At 39.1% G+C, this 25,222-nt stretch overlaps 1 protein-coding gene across 2 annotated transcripts in view; it reads right to left on the bottom strand.

Moving 5' to 3' along the window:
* Positions 1 to 25,222, bottom strand: part of afg3l2 (AFG3 like matrix AAA peptidase subunit 2) — a 60,626-nt gene that overhangs the window by 32,354 nt on the left and 3,050 nt on the right. The window contains exons 2-9 of one of the 2 annotated variants that reach the window (XM_043687726.2): positions 23,433 to 23,532; positions 21,461 to 21,538; positions 20,858 to 20,970; positions 18,442 to 18,594; positions 13,500 to 13,574; positions 6,768 to 6,889; positions 2,672 to 2,945; positions 1,655 to 1,792 (exon numbers count right to left, since the gene is read on the bottom strand). In XM_043687726.2, coding sequence (XP_043543661.2) covers positions 1,655 to 1,792; positions 2,672 to 2,945; positions 6,768 to 6,889; positions 13,500 to 13,574; positions 18,442 to 18,594; positions 20,858 to 20,970; positions 21,461 to 21,538; positions 23,433 to 23,532 — 1,053 coding nt within the window. Of the gene's footprint in view, positions 1 to 1,654; positions 1,793 to 2,671; positions 2,946 to 6,767; positions 6,890 to 13,499; positions 13,575 to 18,441; positions 18,595 to 20,857; positions 20,971 to 21,460; positions 21,552 to 23,432; positions 23,533 to 25,222 lie in introns of both variants that reach the window. The other variant, XM_043687727.2, reaches the window with a different exon arrangement.

Genomic DNA, 25,222 nt, shown 5'->3' on the forward strand with positions numbered 1-25,222 from the left:
ACAAACTGACAATTGTAGATTAAACACTACAAGTGTTAATTGCTCATTTATAGTCCTTGATAGAGCAATTTCAGAACATAACTCTTCACAAAATGATTTCTGTCAATCAGCCTTCAATACTGGAAGGCTACAGTAAACAGTAGAAAGTGATAGGTTGTTACTAGTTTAAACCGGAACTGCAGCACAGCACAGGAATCGTTACTCAATTTATGATTCACTCTACACCTGATCAGAGATTGATTTATTCAAATATGGAGTGAAAAAATCCACAACTATTAGCACCACCCATTAATTACAGTAAATCAAAATGTACTACAAATAGAGTCTCGTATCCCAAATTCCTGAGGACTGACTTTAAAGGAACAGTATGCTCCAGAATCTAACATGTGACCAACATGTCTGCACTGAGTAAATGCAAATAGAGAACGGCAATTACATGGCAAATATTTGATTGGGAGGTAGAAGGTAGTGAGCAGGAACAAGGTATACGAGGATTAGATGTGATAAGTGGAAATTCCCAAGGATCTGTACCAGGGCTACATCTTTACATCATATATATCAAGGACTTGGAAGAAGAGAGAACGCTACAGCAAAATTTGCAGATGACGTTAAGATGGGAAGCACAATAAGTAGCTAAGTTAAGGGACAGAGTAAATAAGTGAGCAAAGCTGTGGCATAGCGTTCAAGGTGAGGAAACAAGCTCAACTGACCTTGAATTATTTATTCGCATACAATAAGCGGACCACCTATTTGCCATACGGCAGGCATTGCTTGCTAAGAGGCAAGGTGGTGGACTGGATGCCCACATTACTTTACACGTCTCCCCACTGCTGAAAACACACCAGGCAGGTGCATGACATATTTGGCTCTCCTACTCAGGAAGGACATATTGATTTTTTGAGAGAGTAAGGCACAAACTCACCAGATTGATAGAGGCACTGACAGGGCTAAATTATGAGGACACATGGCATAAATTTGGTTTGAATTATCTTAAGTTTAGAAGATAATGGGGATATAATCAGGATGTTTAAAATTCCAAAGATCTTCAACAGAGAAATGTCTATTTTGGGGGATTCAGAACAAGGAGCTACAATCATTAAACCTGAGCTAGACCACTTTGGAATGACATCAAGAATTACTTTTCCTACATAGGGTGTAGCGATTTGTAGCTTCCTTTCCTAAAGGCTTGTAAAATTGTAGATAAATTGATATTTTCATACTGGAAATGATGGATTTTAGTTGGAAAAGGGTATGTTATGTATTAAAGGCTCGGTAAATAGGTTGTATATACACACCAACTTTAAGCAGATTGAATACCAAACAGATGTGAAGGATTGAATGGTTGGATTTAAGCTCATCAAATAACATTGATCAAGCTGTGATCAAAGTGAATTAGTACTGTTTAAGGGAACAAATCTACTATCCTGTTGACCTTCTTGGATTGAGTATCTTCTCACCTACAGTTATCTTAATGTGTACATGCATTTGTAATAACTAGTCAAGGTGGGGTTAGTTAGTGTGAACTTTTAAAGTCATCCTTTCAGGAATGGGCATGACTTTCTTCCAAAGATATCTTCAGTTCCTTTCTAGGAAAAAGAGACCATCAGATCATTTTGAACATTTAGAACTTCAAATTAAATACCGTAAGACTTACCCTTGCAGGGCCCACACCAACAAACATTTCCAAGAACTCAGAACCATTAACTGTGATGAATGGAACATTGGCCTCTCCTGCAGTAGCCTTTGCTAACAAAGTTTTCCCAGTGCCTGGAGGACCCGTAAGGATAGCTCCCTGCGAAAAGAATGCTTAATTCACTTTGGATGGGGTTTAGAGAAACTCATTAATCCGTTCATAGGTACAATTATAATGTATTACTTTCTGATCCAAAAAAACCCAAAGGACTTGATTTATGCATATCAAACAACTTTACATCAACATGCAACTTACTACCTAATGCAATGCTAGTTTAATTTCGCTATAAATTATCTAATTTTAAAATTTGTTCAAGGGCCGTGGGCTGAATACAACAACAAAAAATGCTCCTTCAAGTATGATGTAAATTGATCCAACACTTTATGCTCAGTGAATTGCTTAATCTTTTCAATCAATAGCCAGAATTTATTTTTTGAAGTTAGGATGGGGAACTGAACCTACACAGGACTTTGACTCAGTCTCATCTGGATTACTGCATTCAAGGTGGACATGACCTAATGGTACTATCAGTGGGTTGTCAATTCAGAGACCCAAATGATGCGCTGGGGACTCAAGTTTCAAATCCTGCCATGGCAGAAGGTGGAATTTTAATCCAATAAAAATCTGAAGTTAGGAGAGTTATGATGAATCCATTGTTGATTGTCGGAAAATGCCCTTGAGGGAAGGAAATTTCCATCCTTACTTGGTCTGGCCTACATGTGATTCCAGACCCATAGCAATATGGACTGAATCTGTCGACCACATTTGGAAGATTGGGATATTAGCTTATTAAGAACAAAGAAAATTTACAGCCCAGGAACAGGACCTTTGGCCCTCCAAATTATCCTCAAAACTCTGTACTAACAGAGATCCTAATTCAACAGTAAACCTATAGCAGTAGGTTAACGACACTTGGCTACATTCAGATGTTACTCACTGCAGTTTCACTTCTTGAAGTTGGATTTGTCTCCAACTTACCTTTGGAATTTTGGCTCCAAGTTCTTGATACTGATTTGGGTTCTTCAGAAAATTAACAAATTCCATTATTTCCAACTTTGCTTCCTCACATCCTGCAACATCCTTGAATTTTACATCAATTTCATCCTTGAGCATCTTGGCTGTTGTTTCACCAACGCTAAATAATCCACCCATGCCACGTCCGGATCGGCCAATTCCTGCTGACCCTCTTCTCAGGGTAAACAGCAGAAATCCGATGATCAGTATAGTAGGAAGCATACTCAGTAGAAATGAGCTAAGAGAATAAAAAGGATTAATTCAAGTGAGAAAACATTAACATTTCACTTTTTTAAAAAATGAATTTATGCAAGAAATTGGTTGCCATAAAAACAAATTAGCCTTTCAGAATTTTGCGATATTTAGGGCATCAACAGCAGAAAATGTTATACACTTCTATAATAAAAAGGTTGATTCAATGTTTATAAATAAAATAGTCCTTGTTTTAAATTGTAGGCATATGCTCAGTGGCATGAGATTCAGAATCCAAACATTCAAGCTGTAGTCATAATATACAGTAATACACAATTTTAAGATGCATAGTCTTACATCTATTTTGGTTTAAAATTAGAACAAAAATGTTATGCTTATTTGCATAAAATGATAAATAAATGCTAAATAGTCTACGATATCTACAAAGTTGTGAAGCTCCCTTCCTAACAAAATTGTGGGTCTACCTGAAGCAAATGATTGCAACGGTTCAAGAAGGCAACTCACCACCACCTTCGCAAAAGCATCTAAGAGATGGGGAATATATGCTGGCCCAACCAGCAGTACCCACACCCCAATAATGAATTTTAAAAAAGTGTCATAAATCAAGTGATTTTTTTAAAGTGCAGATTGTATTTTAATTGTATTTTCTTTTGGAAATGGCAAAATCATGAGACAAGGTAAGACTCAATGCCTTGTATTGTAAACATTTGGCCTCAAAATATTCCATTTTACCTTCACGTTGCATTAGTTTTGGGAACATGTTTGGCATGAAAAGTCTTTTCCACAACGCTTTTTTCCCCTTTTAAAACATAAAAACTTCCAGTATATAGACTAGGATACAGTTCCTGCTGAATCCAGAACATGGCCAGCAAACACAAACTGCCAAAACCATTTTAAAAAGTTTGCCATGGATTTCAATCCCTTGTAAGGTATAACTCATGTAAAAGCTGTCTCCCTACATTTAGTCTAAAAAATTTGATTCCAAAAATTCAACTTTTAAGTCGATGTAATATCCAAAACACTGAAAAATTCAACACTTCTGAAAATGAAATATACCTGCCAGTTTAATAAAGTTGTGACTTTCAGCATTCAATCTGGTTAATGTTCGAGTATCAATGCTTGAGACATTGTACTAGACACAGATTCACACCAATGATTTCCCACTCAATTAAGGGAGCACTCAAATTAAGGCACCTTTCCCTGAGAATGGGCGATACTTGTTATGGAGCACTGTTGCTAAAAACTAGGCAACAAGCCCTCAACTGAGCTTTTTTGTAATACTCAGCTTCTCATGTACACAAGATATCCATACCAGAAACAAAATGGACGTTCAGACAGGAGAATATTATATTATATAACAAACTTTTTCAGAGAATGATTGTAGCAATCATTTTGAGAGTATGCAAGGCTTGTAATTCAAACCCAACTGTTTGTATTACAGAGGGATTAAAATAACGTAAATGGCTTTCTAGACAACCCAGACAAAGTTAAGCCAAATGACACCAAATAGAGTTTGAGAACTTGAATTCAGTTAGAAATAATTGAAAATAAAACGCTGGCATCACTGAGCATATGCTGTGTAATGGGCGGGAACAGCCAGAAAGAACAAGATGCAACAAATCAGGACAATATCAGGACAATATCAACCCAAGGGCGAGTGTCATTGCTGTGTAATCGAATGTACCACAAGCAACCTTTAAGCAAGCAAATATGCTGGTCGTAAACATTACAGCCCATCTATAACTCCTAGATTATACTAAAGGTTGACTCTTTACTGTATCTAAAGTAGCCTAGCAAGTCACAAAATTGTATCAAACAGCTTCAAGAAACTTGACCAGGGCCATATGTCAACTCGAGACATCAGTAAAAGTCATCATCCACATACCAAACAATTAATAAACAAGTTCAGATTTATTCTAGACTTGTGATGAGGACCAGGAAAATTAAAAGGGAAAATATACAGACTGGAGATTGATTTTTTATAACAAATATCACCCTGGGTGGTAATGTTGCTACTGTGAGTAGGAAAGGGGCACCGAATTGTGCAAAGGGTGAAATGATAGCTTTTCAAGACCGGCTAAGAGTTGGTAATTAAGTGGAAAGTAGATGAAAGACAGATTCCCAATGGGAATCTGCAGGAACCTTTTTAAAGTCAAGAATTAACAAGTCAAGAATACTCATCGTTGTAACATATGGTTGCCATATTAAAATGTGCCTTTGTGATTAAGTCATCAGCAAATGAGAAACATGTGCCTTCGGAGTTCTGACTGGTTAAAGATAGTGTGCAGCAGGTGAAGTAGCCTTCCTTGAGGATTCGGAATGAACAGGATCAGCTGGTTTTATATTGGGAATGTTTCTCAGCCAGGGGAAAGGAGACCAAACTGTTGCATTGAACTTGGGTGACAATTGTCCAGGGAGGTCACAGTGTATAGCTATCAATGGGAGGGACAGTGTTGACTGTTTAGGGAGGTCAGGATACTTGTCTGTGGAACGAAGGTGGTTGCTGTCTCAGAACATTGGGTCACGGCTGCAAGAGTGCAAGAAGGCAGGCTGTGCCAGGCCTTGAAGGATTGCATGGGATAGAGCGAGGCCGCCGGATAAAGGGGAAAGTGGGTCTTTGATTTTGTGATCGCAAACATGACAAGAGAGGTTGAAATGTTACAGGGCAAATGGGATGGGAGGCAAAGGGAGGACTGGGTGACTGAAGCTACGAGGCTTGCAGCTCCAGGGTCAATGCACAAGTGTCCAAGGTCACAGCTACGACAAAAAAGAGGTGGTCAGAGCTCAAGCGGAGATAGTTATCCATGGCCAATGCAAAGGGAAGTGCTAAGTCAGGAAAGAGAACCATGTGGACAGTGCTGAACAGTTCTTCACCTGCCTTATGTTGACATTTCATTCTATTTAGACAAGATAGGTCTCATTCACCCAGTCACTTGGAGGCTCTGGAACAAGAGGAACCAGCAGAGGATGGCCGAAATGGGCGGGAACAGCCAAAAAGAACAAGATGCAACAGATCAGGACAATATCAGCCAAGGGCGAGTGTCATTGCTGTATAATCGAATGTACCACAAGCAGTGTAATTATTTATGAACGAGGGGTAATATCAGCAACAGGCGATGGTGTCATATCATTCTATTCTATAGAAGTTGCAAAATCAATTAAGGCTAAGAAAGGGAATAATTATTTACTTTTTTAATCCCTTGGGCAAACAACTTTACAGCTGAATACTGCATAGGAAGTGTAATGCATGGACATTGAGCAATTTTCCTTTTGTCAGCAACCTCTGACTCACAGAATTCACTTTATTGGTCAAATCCAAAAACGGCACAAGTTGGATTTGGAATCTCATTTCTTAGTCAGAGATGCAACCGACTAATTAGGTCATTCATAACTAAAAACAAATATTGAATTCATTGCATTTCATGCAGCCATCAAGACACTTTGCTACAAGTTTGTAAAAATGTTCCAGCTTGTGCAATACTATGATCTCATAAGCCAGGAAATAGGAACAAAAAAAAAAAAGTTGCACCTACCCACTCACATGTCGTTTACTGCGGTACCCATTTCCTTCTACTGTACAATAAAAGGTTCCACAATGAATATGTATGAAATTTTTATTGGTGATGCCTATGGATATTTATAGGAAGTAGTTACAGGGTCTGGACGATATACCTTATAGAGGGTTGGTGCAGACTCGATGGGCCAAATGGCTATAATTGGAATATAGGGATTCTATGATTCATAAATTGTGAATAGTAAAGAAATTGAATCAAGCTAAGAAAAAGATAAGTGAAAATAACATCTCTTTAAAATAAAGCAATTAAGCATGAACAAACTAATTTCTTACCCATCACTCTCTGTTGAATATACTACAGGTATCCTATTTTCAGCTTCTATGCCCTGCTCCTGCTGCGCCGTCTCCAGATTCCGTTCAAAGGTATCCACACTACCAATGTTAAACCACACATACTGCAGCAAATATAGAGGAAATAAATTAAATGAGTGATTAAAAACTGGATAGATGTTTAATAGAATATGATCTCTATGTTCCACTTTCAATTGGCTTACTAATACAACACAGCACAGGAACAGGCCCTTCATCCCATGAAGCCTGCACCAATTGCTAATCCTTATTTAGATCCACTACTTATTGCCCATACGTGGTTTCTATTCATCTGTGTTCCATTTACATTTCTATCAAGATACACCTTAAATGTTGCTACCATGCCTGCTTTCACCACCTCCACTGACAGTGAGTTCCAAGCACCCACTACCTTTTGTGTGAAAAAGCGTCCCTGCACTGCTCCCCCAAACCTTTTCCTTCTCACCTTGAACCCGTGCCCACTTGTAGTTAACCTTTCCACCTTGGGAAAACGCCTCTTACTTTCCATCCTACCGAGGCCTCTCAATTTTGTAGACCTCTATCAGGTCACCTCTCAGTCTGCCTTTCCAGTGAAAATATGAATTTATCCAACCTCTTCTCATAATTAAAACTCTCCAGACCAGGGCACATCCTGGTAAACCTTCTCAGCACCCTTTCGAATGCATCCACGTCTGTCTGGTAGGATGGTGACCAGAACTGCACACAACATACCAAATGTGGCCTAACTAAAGTTTTATACAGCTGCAACATAACTTGACAATTTTTATATTTGGTGCCCTGGCCAATGAAGGCAAGTGTAACATACGCCTTTGAGACCACCACCTAATTCACCTGCGTTGCCACTTTCAGGGATATGTACACCCAAATCCCTCAGTATGTCAATGCTCCCAAGAGTTCTGTCACTTATTGTATAATTTGCACTTCCAAAATGCATCACCTTGCAAAGTGTCCAGATTCAAGTTCACCTGCCTTTTCTTTGCCCAAATCTGCAATTTATTTACATCCCGCTGTATCCTTTGACAATCCTCTTCACTATTGACCACTCCGCCAATTTTGGCATCATCCACAAACTTACTAATCAGACAACCTATCTTTTCCCCCAGACCATTTATATATATTACAACAACAAAGGTCCCAGCACTGATTCCTGCAGAACACCACGAGTGACTGATCTCTATTCAAAAAGCACCCTTCCACCTGTCTTTTATGACCAAGCCAGTTCTGTATTCATCTTGCCAGTACACCCCCGGATCCCATAAGACTCTTTTTTGTATCAACTTGCTATGAGGTACCTTATAAAATGCCTTACTAAAGTACACATAGACAACAGCACTGCCCTTCCTTTATCAGTCATTCCAGTCATTCCTCAAAAAACTCAATCAAGTTAGTGAGACCTTGCCCGGACAAATTCACGTTGCCTATCACTAACAAGTCCATTCGCTTCCAAATGTGAACAAATCCTGTGCCTCAGTACCCTCTCCAAGAGTTTCCCAACAACTGACATCAGATTCACCAGCATATTATCATCGCTGTTTCCATTCTTAAACAAAAAGAACACCACTGGCCATTCTCCCATTCTCTGGAACCTCACCTGAGGCCAGGAGAATGCAAAGGTATCTGTTAAAGCCCCAGCTATTTCCTCCTTTGCCTCCCATGGTATCCTAGGATAGATCCTGACTGGCCCTGGGTCTTTGTCTACCTTAACATTTCAAAACACACAACACTTCCTTCATTATGTTGACCTGCCCAAGAGTATTCACACATCTTTCTCTAAAATCAACATCCCTCATGTTGGTGAATATCTATGTAAAGTGCTCATTAAGGATCTCACCCATTTCCTCTGGCTCCTCACAGAACCTCCATCCTTTATTCTGGAGTAGGTCAGCTCCCTCCCGATCTTCTTGTTCCTAATGCATGTATAAAATGCTTTGAGATTCTCCTTAACCCTGCTGGTCAAAGACATTTTATGGCCCCTTTTAGCCCTCCTCACTCCTTGTTTAGGCTCCGTCCTACTCTCTCTATATTCTCCAAGTACTTTGTTTTTACTTGCCTAAACCTTAGATAAACTTCCTTAATTTTGATTAAGCTGATACTATCCAGTCTTCCAAGATTCCAGAATCCTGCCCTTCATTTTCACAGGAGCATGTCTGTCCTGCATTCTAATCAACTGGTCTTTAAAATACTCCCAAACATTAGTTGTAGATTTGCCCTCGAACAGCTGCTCCCAATCCACATTCTCCAATTCTTACCTAATTCAGTTATAGTTGGTCTTGCCCTAATTTAGCACCTTCATCCAAGGTCCACTCTTGTCCTTATCCATAAATATCCAAAATCATCGCAAAATGCTCCCCTACTGAAACTTGATCTCCTGCCGGTGCTTATTCCCAATACCAGGACCAGTATGGCCCCTCCCTCTATTAAGTCTGAGTTGCTGAAAAATTGAAAATGGTCCGAATTACTTTTATTTTTTCCAGAGAAGTTTGAAAGCATGAGGTAACATCATAATGCAGTGTACATGACTGAAAATATATTTTAAAATCATTTAATTTAGAGCTTGAATCGTGAACTAGTGGGATATTTGGTCTGTTTAAAACAATATTAGGGAGATAGTTCTTGGAAGCAAATGGGGATCAGTTTACATTGGAGGAGTTTTATGAACAAACACAGTAAATAATTGTGAATTAGGTTTCAGGTATAAGGTTCTGTGATTTTCTTTTGGCTAAGGGGAAATACCCAGAGCTTGGAAAAGCTTTTTTAATTCATTTAGGCAATTTTGCAGAAGTGTTGACTGGAGTTGGAGGTACATAACAATTGCTGTGAAAGAAAACAGACAATTTAAGCAGTTAATAGTTTACCTCAGTCCAAACTATTTAAAGTTTCAGACCAGAAATGTTTGGTTAGAATGTTAAAAGGTTATTTTAAGCTGAGGCAGTGTAAGCTCTCGACCAGGGAATTGAAGCTATGGCTAAGTCAAACCTTGTGTGATAGAAAAAGGAATTCTCTGACTGGTGGCAGCACTTAATGGAGAGTTGTTGCGATTGTATTTTACCTTGTATGTTGTAAACTTGTCTTATATGTAAATTGCTGAAAATGTGTTGCTGGAAAAGCGCAGCAGGTCAGGCAGCATCCAAGGAGCAGGAGAATTGACGTTTCGGGCATGAAATAGTTTGGTTTATTCAATTTTATTCTTCATTTCTTCCATAAAATAAACTTCTGTTGTTTTGTTAAAACCAACTCTACAACATTATGTATTTGTGCTTCAGTGAAAGATCACTTTGCTAAGACAAAAAAAAACTATCAAGCCAGTTTTGGGATCCGATTTGTCCAGTAACATCATCAGCATGGATCATAACTGCATAGCCTTTACTTTAAATAACTGGCATCAAACATTTGCACATCAATAGAATATTTATGAATTCAGTTCATCCCAAAGAATTTGCAGCTTTTGAAGTGTAGCCACTGTTGTTATGCAGACAAACAATTGTTAATTTGTTCACAGCACACACCAAAGAGATCTATTAGTCGATTTTGGTGTGTTGATTTGAAAATAATGGTGGGCAAAGCCACCAGCAAATATCACTGCCCTTCTTTGAATACTGCTGTTGGACCTTGTTCATCAGTTTACATCTCACCCAAAAGTCACGCCTTCAACATAGGCCTGGATAATCTATACTAGGCACCTTGAATTCACTCTCTGATGTGGAAGTAAGAGCCATCACTATGACAAGCATCTGATTCCCAATTCCCAAGGCAGTAAGACAAATGAGCAGCATGGGGGTTCAGTGGTTAGCACTGCTACTTCACAGCGCCAGGGACCCAGGTTTGATTCTATCCTCGGGCAACTGTGTGCGAAGTTTGCATATTCTCCCCATGTCTGTGCGACTTTCTGCCAGGTGCTCTGTGTTTCCTCCCATAGTCCGAAGCTGTGCAGGTTAGGCACACTGGCCATGCTAAATTGCCCAAAGTGTCCAGGGATGAGTAGGTTAGGTGGATTAGCCATGGGAAATGAAGCACCATGGAGTAGGGTAGAGTGATGAGTCTAGGTGGAACGCACTTCAGAGAGTCAGTGGACTCAATGAGCTGAATGGCCTCCTTCCACACTGTTGGGATTCTAAGTAATAACACTTCTGAATATTAATGGAATCTGAATTGCTTGTCTCAGCATGTAACCAATTTCTAATGAAGCTGTTTGCTCCAAAACTAGGTAAGACCAGCTTAGAAATACTGTAAAAATATAAATTGTTGAAAAAGCTCAGCAGGTCTGGCAGCATTTGTGGAGAGAACACAGAGTTAACATTAACATTTCGGTTCCAGTGACACTTCTTCAGAACTGACGGTAGCTAGAAATAGGTTGGTATAGATGCTGAAGCTGGGTGGGGGCAGGGGGTCTAAATGATAGGTGGAGATGGATCCCAGAGAGAGAGAGAGAGAAAAAAAGAAAGTTGGTCAGACAAAGTGATGGGTAAAGGTCAGCCTGGGTGAATCAACAGCAGCTAATTGGAACCATTAGTGACTGACAATGGGTTGTTTGAGGTAGCAGTCCATATCACAAGGTCTGGGGTGTCGGGGTTGGGGTAAGGACATAGGGCTCAGGCCCTAAAATTACTGAATTAGATATCTAGTCCTGAAGGCTGTCAGGTCCCCTATCAGAAAATGAGATGTGGTTCGTCCAGCTTGCGATGAGCTACAGCCATATTCAACCCATCTCCCGCACTTCTGCCCTCACTCCTCCTCTTCTCTCCCACAACAGTGACATGGTCCTGCTGGTCCTCGCTTAACACTCCACCAGCAACTACATCCAAAGACTTCTACCACATCCAGTGAGATGCTACCACCAGACACACATTCCCCTCCCTTCTCTTGTTAGTCTTCTGCAGGGATTATTTCTTCCAGGACACCCTGGTCTACTCCCAACACCTCCCTAATCCCCCATGGCACCATCCCATACAATCGCAGAAGCTGCAATGTCTGTCTATTTACATGCTTGCTCCTTGCTATCCAAGGCCCCAGACACACTTTCCAGGTGAAGCAGTAATTTACCTGCACTTCTCTCAATCGAGACTGTTATATTCATTGCTCATAATGTGTGTGCTTTACACGAGGGACAAATCGCAGATTGGGTGACTGTTCAACAGAAAACCTACATTCTGCTGCAAAAATGACTCTGAACTTCCTCTTGCCTGCCACTTCAACACATCTCTAGCACAAGCCAATACCTCTCTCTCTTAGGCTTGCTGCAGTGCTCCAGCGAAGCTCAGCTTTAAGTGAAGGAGCAGCATCTCATTTTCCACTGGGGTCCCTACAGCCGTCTGGAATCAATATTAAGTTTGGTCAGTTTAAGGCTGGAGCACCTTCTCCCATGCCCTTATCCCAGCCCCCAGACACCAGACCTTGTGGGCTGGGGTGTAGGGGTTAGGGTAAGGACATAGGGCTCAGGCCCTAAAATTACTCGGCTGCTACCAGAACAACCCATTGTCAGCCAGTAACAGGCCTCATTAGCAGCTATCCAGGTTGACCTTTATCCATTTCTTTGTCTACCCAACTGACTTCTTTCACTCTGGGCTCCATCTCCACCGACCGTATACTGCTTCCCCCACCCACTGCCATCCCATCTTCAGCACACGAACTAACATTTGCCAAACTACAATCCATTCTTAAGCAAGGTCATTGGACTCGAAATGTTAATTCTGCTTTCTCTCCACAGATGGTGCCAGACCCTGCTCAGGTTTTCCAGCAATTTCTGTTTTTGAGCATCTGCAATTTTCTGTGCTTTTTTTTTTAAAGAAGTGTTGTACGCGAGTCATATTTTGCTTCTCAGGGTAGAGCTCTCCCGAGGAGTATACCCGATCACAGAGCAAAACAGAAATGACTGATAAAAGCTCAAATTATATTTGAATACAATCAAAATGTTTCCATACTGTAATGTAATCTAATCTAATCAAAATCATTATTTGCTTAAAAAAAGTATTGAAATAAGTAATGACCAGCTTGAGTGATATGTGCCAAGACAAAGTTCTATGTCTAAAATGTCTAGTTTAAACATTTATCAGAGGATTCAAAAGGTAACCAACAAAATGGATAGTCATTAAGAAGTGGAATAAGACTGTAATCACCACTAAAATACATTGAAACTATGTTCATTATATTTACATTTTACTATAGATATTAAGGCATTAATAATTACATATTGGCACAAAAGCAAAATATTGCAAATAGAGTGCAACAGTTCAAGAAGATAGCTTGCCACCACATACTCATGGGATTGAGGTAGACAATAAATACTGGCCCAGTCAGTGACACTCTCATCTCATGATTAAATAAAAAGATGACAAGATTAATGAAGTTAACATAATATACACAGAATTCCCATATGCTTTCAACAAAGTACCACATAATATAAAAGGTCAATTCATGGAATCAAGATCAGAATGAATAGCCAACTGTCTGCAAGGCAGAAAGTAGATTACTGACAACGAATAGCCATTCTGAATGGCGGGGGCTAGGAAGTGGAATCTCACAAGGATTCGTGCTGCACCCATCTGCTGTTAACCATTTAGAATTTGTAACTACTCCTGGAAAGTGGCTTGGAAAAATTTTATTATGTAAGAAACAACAGTACAGCCTTCAGAATAGTGCACCTAGCAAGTCATAACAATCCTCCAGGAGAAAATCTGGATTTGTACATGGTCAACTTACCCCATCCACAGCTAACTTTTCTGGTGCAAAAACCACTCTAACAAAGCGTTTATTTACCACTTCCAATCTGTCCACCTAGCAACAAAAAGGATAATTTATTTAGTCAGTCAATATAAAACATCAACGCACCAAATGACCTTCATCGTTATCCCAAAAAACAAAAACCCCAAGGAATGTATTCCATAATCCTAATTCATTAGAATTTCAGATAAAAGTGGTAAGGTTTACAATGACAGTAAAAGAAGCAATCCCCTCTAGTTCAGCTACCCACATTTTGTTAAAGGACAAATTCCACTAAGAGGGGTGGGTTACTTAATCGCAGTTTATAGGAGGCTGAATGATTTTGACAATGTGGATGCGGAGAGAATGCTTCCTTTTGTGTGTTAATCCAGAAGAAGGCACTGTTTTAAAATTAATGGTTATCATTTCCGGACAAAAAAGAAAATGTGGTTTGCTGAGAGAGTTGTGGAGACTGGGTAGTTGAAATTCTGAGGGTAAGAAAGCTAGCATAAACGCACATTACCTGAATGCTCGTAGCATTCATAACAAAGTTGATGAGTTAACGGCACAAATCATTGCAAATGAATACGATTTGGTAGCCATTACGGAGACATGGTTACAGGATGGTCATGACTGGGAGTTAAATATCCAGGGGAACCAGACTATTCAGAAGGACAGTCAGGAAGGTAAAGGAGGGGTGGTATAGCTCTGATATTCAAGGATGACATCAGGGCAATGCTGAGAGATGACACAGGTTCTATGGAGAAGGAGGTTGAATCCATTTGCGTAGAATTTCTAATTTCTAAAGAGGAAAAAGTCACTGATAGGCGTAGTCTATAGGCCACCAAATAATAACATCACATTGAGGCCGGCAATAAACAAAGAAATACTTAATGCCTGTAAAAATGCTATAGCAATTATCATGGGGGATTTTAATCTACATGATTGGTTGAACCAGCTCGGTCAGGACAGCCTTGAGGAGGAGTTTGTTGAGTGTAGCCATGATAGTTTTCTTGAACAGTATGTAATGGAACTGGTAAGGGAGCAAGCTATCCTAGATCTGAGGGGTGCTGGAAAAGCACAGCAGGTCAGGCATCATCCGAGGAGCAGGAAAATCGACATTTCGGGCAATAGCCCTTCATCAGGAATGAAGGCAGGGAGCCTCCACGGTGGAGAGATAAATGGGAGGGGGGTAGGGCCGGGGAGAAGGTAGCAAAGAGTACCTTCTCCCCAGCCCCATCTCCCTCCCATTTATCTCTCCATCATGGAGGCTCCCTGCCTTCATTCCTGATGAAGGGCTATTGCCCGAAATGTTGATTTTCCTGTTCCTCGGATGCTGCCTGACCTGCTGTGCTTTTCCAGCACCACTCTAATTTAGACTCTGATTTCCACCATCTGCAGTCCTCACTTTTATCCTAGATCTGGTCCTGTGAAATGAGACAGTAATAATTAACGACCTCATAGTTAGGAATCATCTTGGAAAGAGTGAGCACAGTATGGTTAAACTTAGAATACAGATGGAGAGTGCAAAGATAAAATCCAGAACCAGGGTCTTGAGCTTGAAGAAGGGGGACTACAATAGAACGAGCGAGGACTTGGCTAAAGTAGACTGGAAACAAAGATTTGATGGTGGGACAGTTGGTGAGCAGTGGAGGACCTTCAAAGCAATTTTTCAAAATGCTCAGCAAAAGCATATTCCAGTCAAGAGGAAGGATTGTAAGTAAAGAGGTAATCTGCCATGGGTATCGAAGGAAATAAGGGAGGCTATCAAATTGAAACAGAAGGCTTAAAAAGCAGCCAAAAACTGCATGAAACTACAAGATTGGGAAAACTTTAAGGGTCAACAGAAAGCCACAAAAAGAGCTAAAAAGAAAAGTAAGATCGACAGTGAGAAAAAACTAGCACAGATTATAAAGACAGATAGCAAAAGTTTCTATAAATATATAAAATAAAAAGAGTTGCTAAAGTAAACGTTGGCCTTTTAGAGACAGAATGAGAAGGGGAATTTAGTTATGGGATATGATGAAATGATTGAGGCACTGAAAGGGTATTTTGTATCAGTGTTCACAGTGGAGGATACTAAAACATGCCAGAGATGAAGGTAGGTGAGGACCTGGAAACAGTCATTATTACAGAAGAGGTAGTGTTGGGCAAGCTAATGGAGCTAAGGATTGATATATCTCCTGGCCCTAATGGAATGCATCCCAAGATACTAAAAAGAGATGGTGGCAGAAATAGCATGCACTGACAGTAATTTTCTAAAATTTGCTGGACTCTGGAACAGTCCCAGCAGATTGGAAAACAGCAAATGTGATGCCACTGTTAAAAAGGGAGGTAAACAAAAGATGGGGAATTATAGACCAGTTAGCTTAACCAGTGTAGTGGGGAAAATGTTGGAGTCTATTATCAAGGAAGAAATAGCAAGGCATCTCAATAGAAATTGTCCCATTGAACAGATGCAGCATGGGTTCATGAACGGCAGGTCATGTTTAACAAATCATTTGGAATTCTATAAGACATTACAAGCAAGGTGGACAATTGGGACCCAGTGGATGTGGTGTACCTAGATTTCTAAAAGGCCTTCGACAAGGTGCCACACAAGAAGCTGCTGCATAGGATAAGGATGCATGGCGTTGGGGTAAAGTATTAGCATGGATAGAGGATTGGTTGACTAACAGGAAGCAAACAGTGGGGATAAATGAGCACTATTCTGGTTGGCGATCAGTGATGAGTGGTGTACCTCAGGGATCGGTGTTGGGACTGCAATTATTTACAATTTATATAGATGTTTTGGAATTGGGGACCACGTGTAGGGTGTCAAAGTTTGCAGATGACACTAAAATGAGTGGCAGAGCAAAGTGCGCAGAGGACTGTAAAACTTTGCAGAGGAACATAGATACATTGAGTGAATGGACCAAGATCTGGCAGATGGAATACAATGTAAATAAATGTAAAATCATATATTTTGGTGGGAGTAATAGTAAAAAGGAATATTACTTGAATGGTGAAAAGTTACAGCATGCTGCTATGCAGAGGGACCTGGGTGCCCTTGTGCATGAAACACAGAAGGTTGGTCTGCAGGTACAACAAGTAATTAGGAAGGCAAATGGAATTATGTCCTTTATTGCTAAAGGATTGATTTAAAAGCAAAGAGATTATGTTGCAGCTATACAAGGTGCTGGCGAGGCCACAGCTGGGGGACTGTGGCAGTTTGGTTTCTTTATTTGAGAAAGGATGTACTGGCATTGGAGTGGGTGCAGAGGAGGTTCGTTAGGTTTATTCCAGAGTTGAGGGAGTTGGCATATCAAGAGAGACTGAGTAGATTGGGATTATATTCATTGGAATTCAGAAAATTGAGGGGATCTTAATGAAACATAAAATTGTGAATGGAATAGATAAGTTAGAAGTAGAGAGGATGTTTCCACTGGCAGGTGAAACTCGGACAAGAGGACATAGCCTCAAGGTTAGGGGGAGCAGACTTAGAACTGAATTGAGAAGGAAGTTCTTTACCCAGAGGGTTGTTAATCTATGGAATTCCTTGCCCAGTGAAGTAGTTGACACTACTTCAGTAAATGTTTTCAAAACTAAGGTAGTTTTTATTTTAAACAAAAATTGAATTAAGGGATACTGAGAGCACCCAGGTAAGCAGATCTGAGTCCATGAAAAGACCATGATCTTATTGAGTGGCAGAACAGGCTCAAAGGGCCAGACGGTCTACTCCTGCTCCTAGTTCTTATGAATATTTTTTGCATGCTTAAAATGCACAATTTCAATTTAGAAGAGAGAATGCATAAGATATGCCTCAATTTATTTAGCTCATGAATTAAGCAGCCAGACAGATTTTATATCCATAATCAAGCAGTGAACAAGGCAAATTTGCTTTTTGCTACTGTGAATGGATGCTTTCAGACATCAATCTATCAGGTTGATTAAAAGGTGGTACCATCTTTGAGGAGAAAGTGAGGTCTGCAGATGCTGGAGATCAGAGCTGAAAATGTGTTGCTGGAAAAGCGCAGCAGGTCAGGCAGCATCCAGGGAACAGGAGAATCGACGTTTCGTGCATAAGCCCTTCTTCAGGACATAGCCTCAAGGTTAGAGGGAGCAGACTTAGGACTGAATTGAGAAGGAAGTTCTTTACCCAGAGGGTTGTTAATCTATGGAATTCCTTGCCCAGTGAAGTAGTTGACACAAAGGTGGTACAGTAAGCCAAGGAGACCAAGTCAGATTAATTTAAAAGCAGGGCAATCAACTATTGCAACTAACCCAATTAATGGAACTTGACTGAAGGCCATCAAAATTGTTCAACCCAATAGGAACACTTTACAAACAACAAATCACCTAAAAAGCAGAATTCTACTTAAACAAAACCTGAAGAATAAAATGATAAAGAGGATCAGATGCTAAAGAGATAATTGGAATAGTAGTTATTTTACAGGAATGCGCTGAGGAAGTGAGAATCTTCAGAATAAGATAAATCTAGCAAAACTGGTGAAAATTGTTTGATTTTTAAGGTTTAGAAGGGTGGCATAGATTCATTTTTTTTTTTAAACAGTTGGTGCCAGAAATCAAAACTACATTCTCTAGTGATTTTGAAGTATTTTTCAATGTTTAAACTTGTCACAATGACAAAATGACAATGTCAACACACTTCTAGATATTGAAAGAACCTTGAAGATTATCCCTAAAATTACAAAAACTTCCTGGAAATCAATGTATTAAAGATTGCCTCTCAAAGTCAAAGCCTAAGCCTATGAACCAGTGCCCCTAACCACGTTGATCAGAATATTAGAAACTATAACTACAGGTTAAAAAGAATTCCTGATTGTATACTTGTTGAAAATATTTGATTCATGTATGCATTTTACACATCAAGGGTCCTTCTCTATATTGAGCAACAGTACATTTAACAATAATAAGACATACCCAATATTTTATCACTTACAATTCCTTTAGAAAGGTAATTGTTAACAAAGTCCTTCCAAGTAATTTCCCTGCCAACATTCCTGAAGAAAATGTAATATGCAACAGTTGCCCAAAATGCTGCACCTCCTAGAAAGTAAAATCGAAATTCTTTATCATCCCATGGAATATCACCCTGGAAAGTAAAAACAAGAAATCTTAAATACAGTATGATATAAGTGAAGTACAATATTAATCAATACAGATCAAGTGAATACTTTATGTGCAGCAAATGTGTTGCACTAAAATACTGATTTAAATCAATTGATAATACACAGTAAAAATGAATATCCCATTTAATGAGACCATAATTGACCTAATTCCATATATAGTAAACCCTTTATTGTCACCTATGGGACCAGGTGTATGCCAATTAATCAAATATTCTGGATAATATTAAGAAGTGCACATAAACGATGTAGAAACACACACTAAGTAATACAAACATAACACAGGGTTATACACATCACTGATATACTTTATTTACAGCATAAATCACAAATAATAATGCAACTTGAACTTAAATTAAAACCTGCTGGCAGTCAGCCTTCTCGCTTGCACGCTCAACTAACTACTCAGACATCGCAGTAGATTGTGGTATTTGAAAAGAAATTGGCTCAAAATTGAATCAACTGTTGCTATTCTGTGTGGTCATTCGATTGAACAAGTATACTTACACTGAGGTAAATAAATTTTAAAACTGTAATAATTAGACAGATTAATGTAGTAAACTTCACAATATTTGTGGTATATAATATTTGCCAGTTTATCAAGAGGCCAGTTCATAAGGTTGTGTTTAAGTCAAATTTTGCTGTACTTGCCATCCACTGCCATTTGTGGAAGAGAATTCCAACTTTTTATCACTCTGTGCATAGAAGTGCTTCCTAGCGTACCTCCTGAATGGTCTGGCCCTACCTTTTAGACTATGTCTCTTGGTTCTAAAGTGTCCAACCAGTGAAAATAGGGTTGACTCTAAACTGCCCTCTGGGATCAGCAATAAATGCTGGCCCAGCTGGCAACACCCCTTAATCTTCTAGAGAAATTAAATCCAATTTGTATAATCTTCTCATAACTTAACCCTGAAGTCCAGGTATCATTCTTGTAAACCTACATTGTATTCCTTCCCACGCCAATTTATCCTTTCTAAGGTGCCTAGAGTGGGACAGGAAGAGTAGACCACTTAGAATAAATGCAGCGAGGTCAAAGTCTCAACTATTTCCATGATTCCCAGTATTAATTCCCCAGTCTCACCTTCCAAGGGACTAAAGCTGACTTCAGCTATTTTTTTTACTTTTTATATATTTGTAGACATTTTTACTGTCTTTTTATGTTTATGATTTGCTTCAATTTTGTCCTCAACATTTTAAAACATATTTTTGCTAGTTTCTATTTTAAAAACAATCTTCCGATCTACCACTTATTTTTGTAGTATTGTATATCTTTTTTTTCAATTTGCTGCCTTCCTTAATCTCCTCAGTTATCCGGAGACGGTGCATTGTTCTCATACTTTCTCTTTCTGAAGGGAATAAACTTTTGTTATGAGCTGTGAAATAGCTCCTTCGCTACCTGTTAATCTATTTTCTCTTTTGTGTTTAGCCTACTTATCCTCTACCCTTGCAACTGTCTTTTTTTTTAAGTTTAATAATTTAGCTTCGGACCCACATTCTTCGCCTTCAATCTGAATGCAAATATACGATCATATCACAATCTCACTTACCTAGATGATCCTTTACTGTGAGGTTATTAATTAACCCCAATTCACTATACATTGGTTGGTTTAAAATAGTGTGAACCCTGATTGTTTCGACAATACATTGCTCTTTGAAAAAGGTTCTGGAGACACTCCAACAATCTTTGTCAAATTGATACATCCAATCTACATGAAGATTAAAATTTACCATCATTACTGCTGCACCTTTCTTAAAGCCCCCACTATTTACTAATTTATATTCAGACTTACCATGTAGTTACTGTTGGTGGACTTATAAATTACTCCCACCAGAGACTTCTTTCCTTTGCTGTTTCCTATCACCACCGAAACAGATTGTAAATCTGAACTCACCAAATGAAGATAGTTTTTCACTACTGTACTATTCTTGTGCTTTATTATATAATAGTCATTCCAACATTCAAAAAGCATGACACCATCCAAGACAGCAGTGTGTATCATCTTCAAGTTGTACTGCAGAAGTGCACTTTAAAACTGATGATCACTATGGTCTACAACAGCCAGGATGGCTGAGTGAAAATCCAAGAATTCCCTCACTAAAAGTATTGTGGATGTAGCTACCTCAAATGGACTAGTGATTCAAGGTGATAGTTCACCACCTTCTCAAAAGGAAAAAAACAGCCCATTCAGTGCAACAACATCCATGGAATTAATACTCTTTTAAAATTACCTTCTGTAATCTAGTCCACCAGGTAGACTCATCTTTTCTGCCTCCTTTCTTTCCTCCACTTCCTCCACCAGCACCATTGCTCCCTGAACGTTGAGAATTTGTGGATTTTGCTTCTGTGGAATATGCAATAAGTTGCTGTCAATGAGAAACTGACCAGATTCCATTTTTAAGTATTCAGGCTTGCATACCTTGTGAACATGCAATGAGAATGGTGAAAAAACTTACTGCTTTTAGCTAGTCAGAAAGACTTACAGGTTGTTCTGCGATAACACGCTATTCAACAGTGCAAACTGGCTATAATGTGACTGACAAATTGTGGATGTTCTTTGGATCATGCAAATTTTACAGCGATTTTCTATTAGTGATCTTCTCCAGCATAATTTTCTATTGCACAAAGTTGCAGAGGAACAACTATCACATTATAGCAGAATGGCATGTACAGAACGAATGAATGCAACTACAGTGCAAATTATGTAATGGGAATAGTTGCTTACAAGTGTAATATACTGTAGGAAAGCAGTCTATGTCACCATTTTAACGTAAATAAAAATGATGAATTTGTGCAAATCATTTAGAAATTATGATATGATCTTAATAAACTACCTTTCGCCTCACTGGATGATCCATTAGATGATTCACTTGTGCTTCTGGACTTTTTGTTTGGAAAATATTTTTCAAAACCTAAAACAAAACTCTATATGTTTGAAAATGTTAATATAAAAGTCAGCTTAAGAACTACTTACAGAATGAGCAAAGTTAAGCTTTTCTAGGTATCTCTAAGGGTCGACACAAGAAAATACATGATTCAGTTCTGAAAAAGTTACATTCAACTCAAAACTTTTAACACCATTTCTCTCCCCACAAATGTGGCCAGACCTGAATTTCTCCAGCATTTTCTACATTTGACTCAGCCTCGTGTTGGGATGCAGTTTAATTTAGAGCAATCTTAGTGGGACGCCTGTGGGAATGCATACAGTACTTATGTTTAAATACTGGTGCTGTGGTGGATAACCTGTAGATTGCCCAAGGTGGATTAGCTCTTAATCTTGTTCTCGTTTACTTATCAACTCAACCCAAAATCCACTTATCTCAAAACTAGGTGATTTACCTACATATTTTAAACGCTCTTGGAATCATTAGCAAATCTTCAAGTGAAAAAAGGCGATTTTGAGTTATTAAAAGGTGTAGAATTATGCTAGCCATGACAACTTAGTCCCTACACTTTGAAATTTTTTTTTACCATTTTAAAAATCAGGATTGATAAATCCAGAGTAAATATACTGAGAAACATATTAGTCAATGTAAAGTATTTTACTCGAATACAAGAAGTGAAAAAATTGTAATCCACTGTCAACTTAAAACTTTTGCTGAAAACTTATTAAGTTTTACAGTTGACCATTTTATATTTCAGCAACAATTCAGCAGGTTTCTTTTTATTCATTCAAGGGAGTGAGGATTAACCACCCATCCTTTGTGATCTGCTGAAGTCCATGTGGTAAAGGTATAACCATAGTGCTGCTAGTGCAGAATTCTAGGAAAAATCACATATGCATTTACCAGGTTAGTGTGTGATCTAAATGGTAATGTACTAATGCTCCTGATGCCCTTACTATCCAGGGAGCACCAATTTTGATTTCTGCTTGTAAAATTAATTTAATTTTCCAATTTAGCTATTACCGACTCATACTTGCTTAGCAATCTGAAAAAAAGACAATGCATAACAAAGAAAATATTAAAAACAAAGTTATTTTTAAGAGGCTATTTTTATTTTTAATATCACTGCAAGGTGGTGCAGTGACTGCACATGCATAGACACAAGTTAACATCATGTTACTGCAAAGTGATAAAATGGCAACTGCCAACAACGGATATGGTTCTAAATGGTTAATAGCAACAGTTCCAGTAGTCCTGCCTGTAGAACTCTACTTGCCACCTTTTGCCAGTTTCAGTAGCACCTCTAAACATCTGGTGACAGGATGGCATGGCAGAAACAGAAATCTACACGTGTTTTATTTCCACTTTACCATCCAGTGCAGTCTGTCTGCTTTACAAAGAGACTCACGTCAGGCTATATGCAAATGGAAGACTGTTATACAAATTTCCAAGATCTGAAGTCTACACAGTATACCTCAGGAACTGCTCCTTCCAGACTTGGGTAATCGGCAAACAAGCAATTGCACATCTTTATATCTTGATATTCAATACACATATGCAGATTTAATTTTTTTTGCTCTTTTCTTGGACATCTTTACAATATCCTCAGATGGTGGATCAGGAAGCATCCTGATCCTGGCCATAAGTTCTGAAACTAATCATTGAAAACTGCATCTCAAGAGTCTACGGGGTAACTTGTCCCACCATGTAGAAAAATGCCTGACAGTCCACAATTGACAGCTAAAATCCATTAACTCAATTTAAGAAATGCAGATCCAAACCTGTGCTTTAACTCCAATATCAGTTTATAAATAATTTGAGAAATAGAAAAAAATTCAGAATTAAATGGTGGTGTGAGGGGAAACTGATTAAATACAACTATAGCAATTACAAATATAGTTAGAATTTCAAAATAACTCACCTTTTGGTGGTCGTGAGCAGAGTCGTCCATAGATGCCTAGAACATTTGATAGTAGGCTGCTTTTACCGGAGCCCACATAATAGTGTGTGCAACATGAAAACTGCAAGAAACCATACAATGCAACAGAGAATGTTGAGAACATACTATATGTCATCATATCATCTTACTCACACCTTCAAGGGTAACACTTTAACATGGGATCCAGTGCATTAATCGTACACACAGTTATTAGCATAGAGGAAGTTGCAACTTGAAAGTCTTGAATTCCTCACAAATGTTTTACATTAAATGGAGATAGTGCAAGGCAAGCTGTACCAGCCAACAGTAGTTATTTTTAGCAATACCAAGTAACATGGTAATGAAGAACTTAAGCCAAATAGAGAAATGCTTTCCACGCTAGCATCTAGTCTCCCTGCTATAGGAAAGATATTGTGAAACTTGAAAGGGTGCAGAAAAGATTTACAAGGATGTTGCCAGGGTTGGAGGGTTTGAGCTATAGGGAGAGGCTGAATAGGCTGGGGCTGTTTTCCTGAAGCATCAAAAGGCTGAGGGGTGATGTTTGTAGAGGTTTATTAAATTGTGAAGGACATGTATAGTGTGAATAGTCAAGGTCTTGTTCCCAGGGTAGGGGAGTCCAAAATGACAGGGCATAGATTTAGGATGAAAGGAGAAAGATTTAAAAGGGATCTAAGTGGAAACATTTTCATGCAGAGGGTGCATGTCCGAAATGAGCTGCCAGAGAAACTGGAGGCTGTTGGTACAATTATAACATTCAAAAGACTTGAGATCCTTTGGTCGAACTTGCCCATGCCAACCAGATATCCTAAACTGATTACTCCAACTTGCCAACATTTGGCTCATATCCCTCCAAACCCTCCCTATTCATATACCCTTCCTATTCATATACCCATTCTCATGCCTTTTAAATGTTGTAACTATACCAGCCTCCACCACTTCCCCTGGCAGCTCATTCCATACACACACCACCCTTTGCATGAAAAAGTTGTTCCTTACGCCCCTTTTAAATCTTTCCCCTCTAACCCTAAACCTATGCCCTCTAGTTCTGGATTCCCTACTACAGGGAAAAGACCTTACCCATTTACCCTATCCATGCCCCTCAATTTTATAAACCTTTATAAGGTCACCCCTCAGCCTCCAGCACTTCAGAGAAAACGGCCACTGCCTATTCAGCCTTTCCTTCTAGCTCAGACCCTCTGACTCTGGCAACATCCTTGTAAATCTTTTCTGAACCTTTTCAAGTTTCACAACATTCTGCCTATAGGAGGAAGACCAGAATTGCACACAATATTCCAAAAGTGGCCAAGTACTTGAGAAAGAATGTGCTGGCATTAGAAAGGGGTGCAGAGAAAGTTCACTGGGTTGACTCCAGAATTGAGGGGCTTGGCTCATGAGGAGAGACTGAGTAGACTGGGATTATATTCATTGGAATTTAGAAGAATGGGGGGGGGGGGGGCATCTTATGGAAACATAGAAAATTATGAAGGGAATAGAAAAGATAAAAGTAGAGAGGATGTTTCCACTGGTAGGAGAAACCAGGTCAAGGGGGCAGATTCAGGACCAAACTGAGATGGAACTTCTTCACCCACAGAGTTGTGAATCCATGGAATTCTCTGCCCAGTGAAGTGGTTGAGGCTTTCTCAGTACATGTTTTTAAAGCTAAGATAGATAATTTTTGAATAATAAAGGAATTAAGGATTATGGTGAGAGGTTGGGTAAGTGGAGCTGAGGCCACGAAAAGATTAGCCATGATCTTATTAAATCGCAGAACG

This window comes from Chiloscyllium plagiosum, unplaced genomic scaffold, assembly GCF_037043375.1.
Source record: "Chiloscyllium plagiosum isolate Xiang-an unplaced genomic scaffold, Cpla_swu_hap1 HiC_scaffold_4, whole genome shotgun sequence".
NCBI lineage: Eukaryota > Metazoa > Chordata > Chondrichthyes > Orectolobiformes > Hemiscylliidae > Chiloscyllium > Chiloscyllium plagiosum.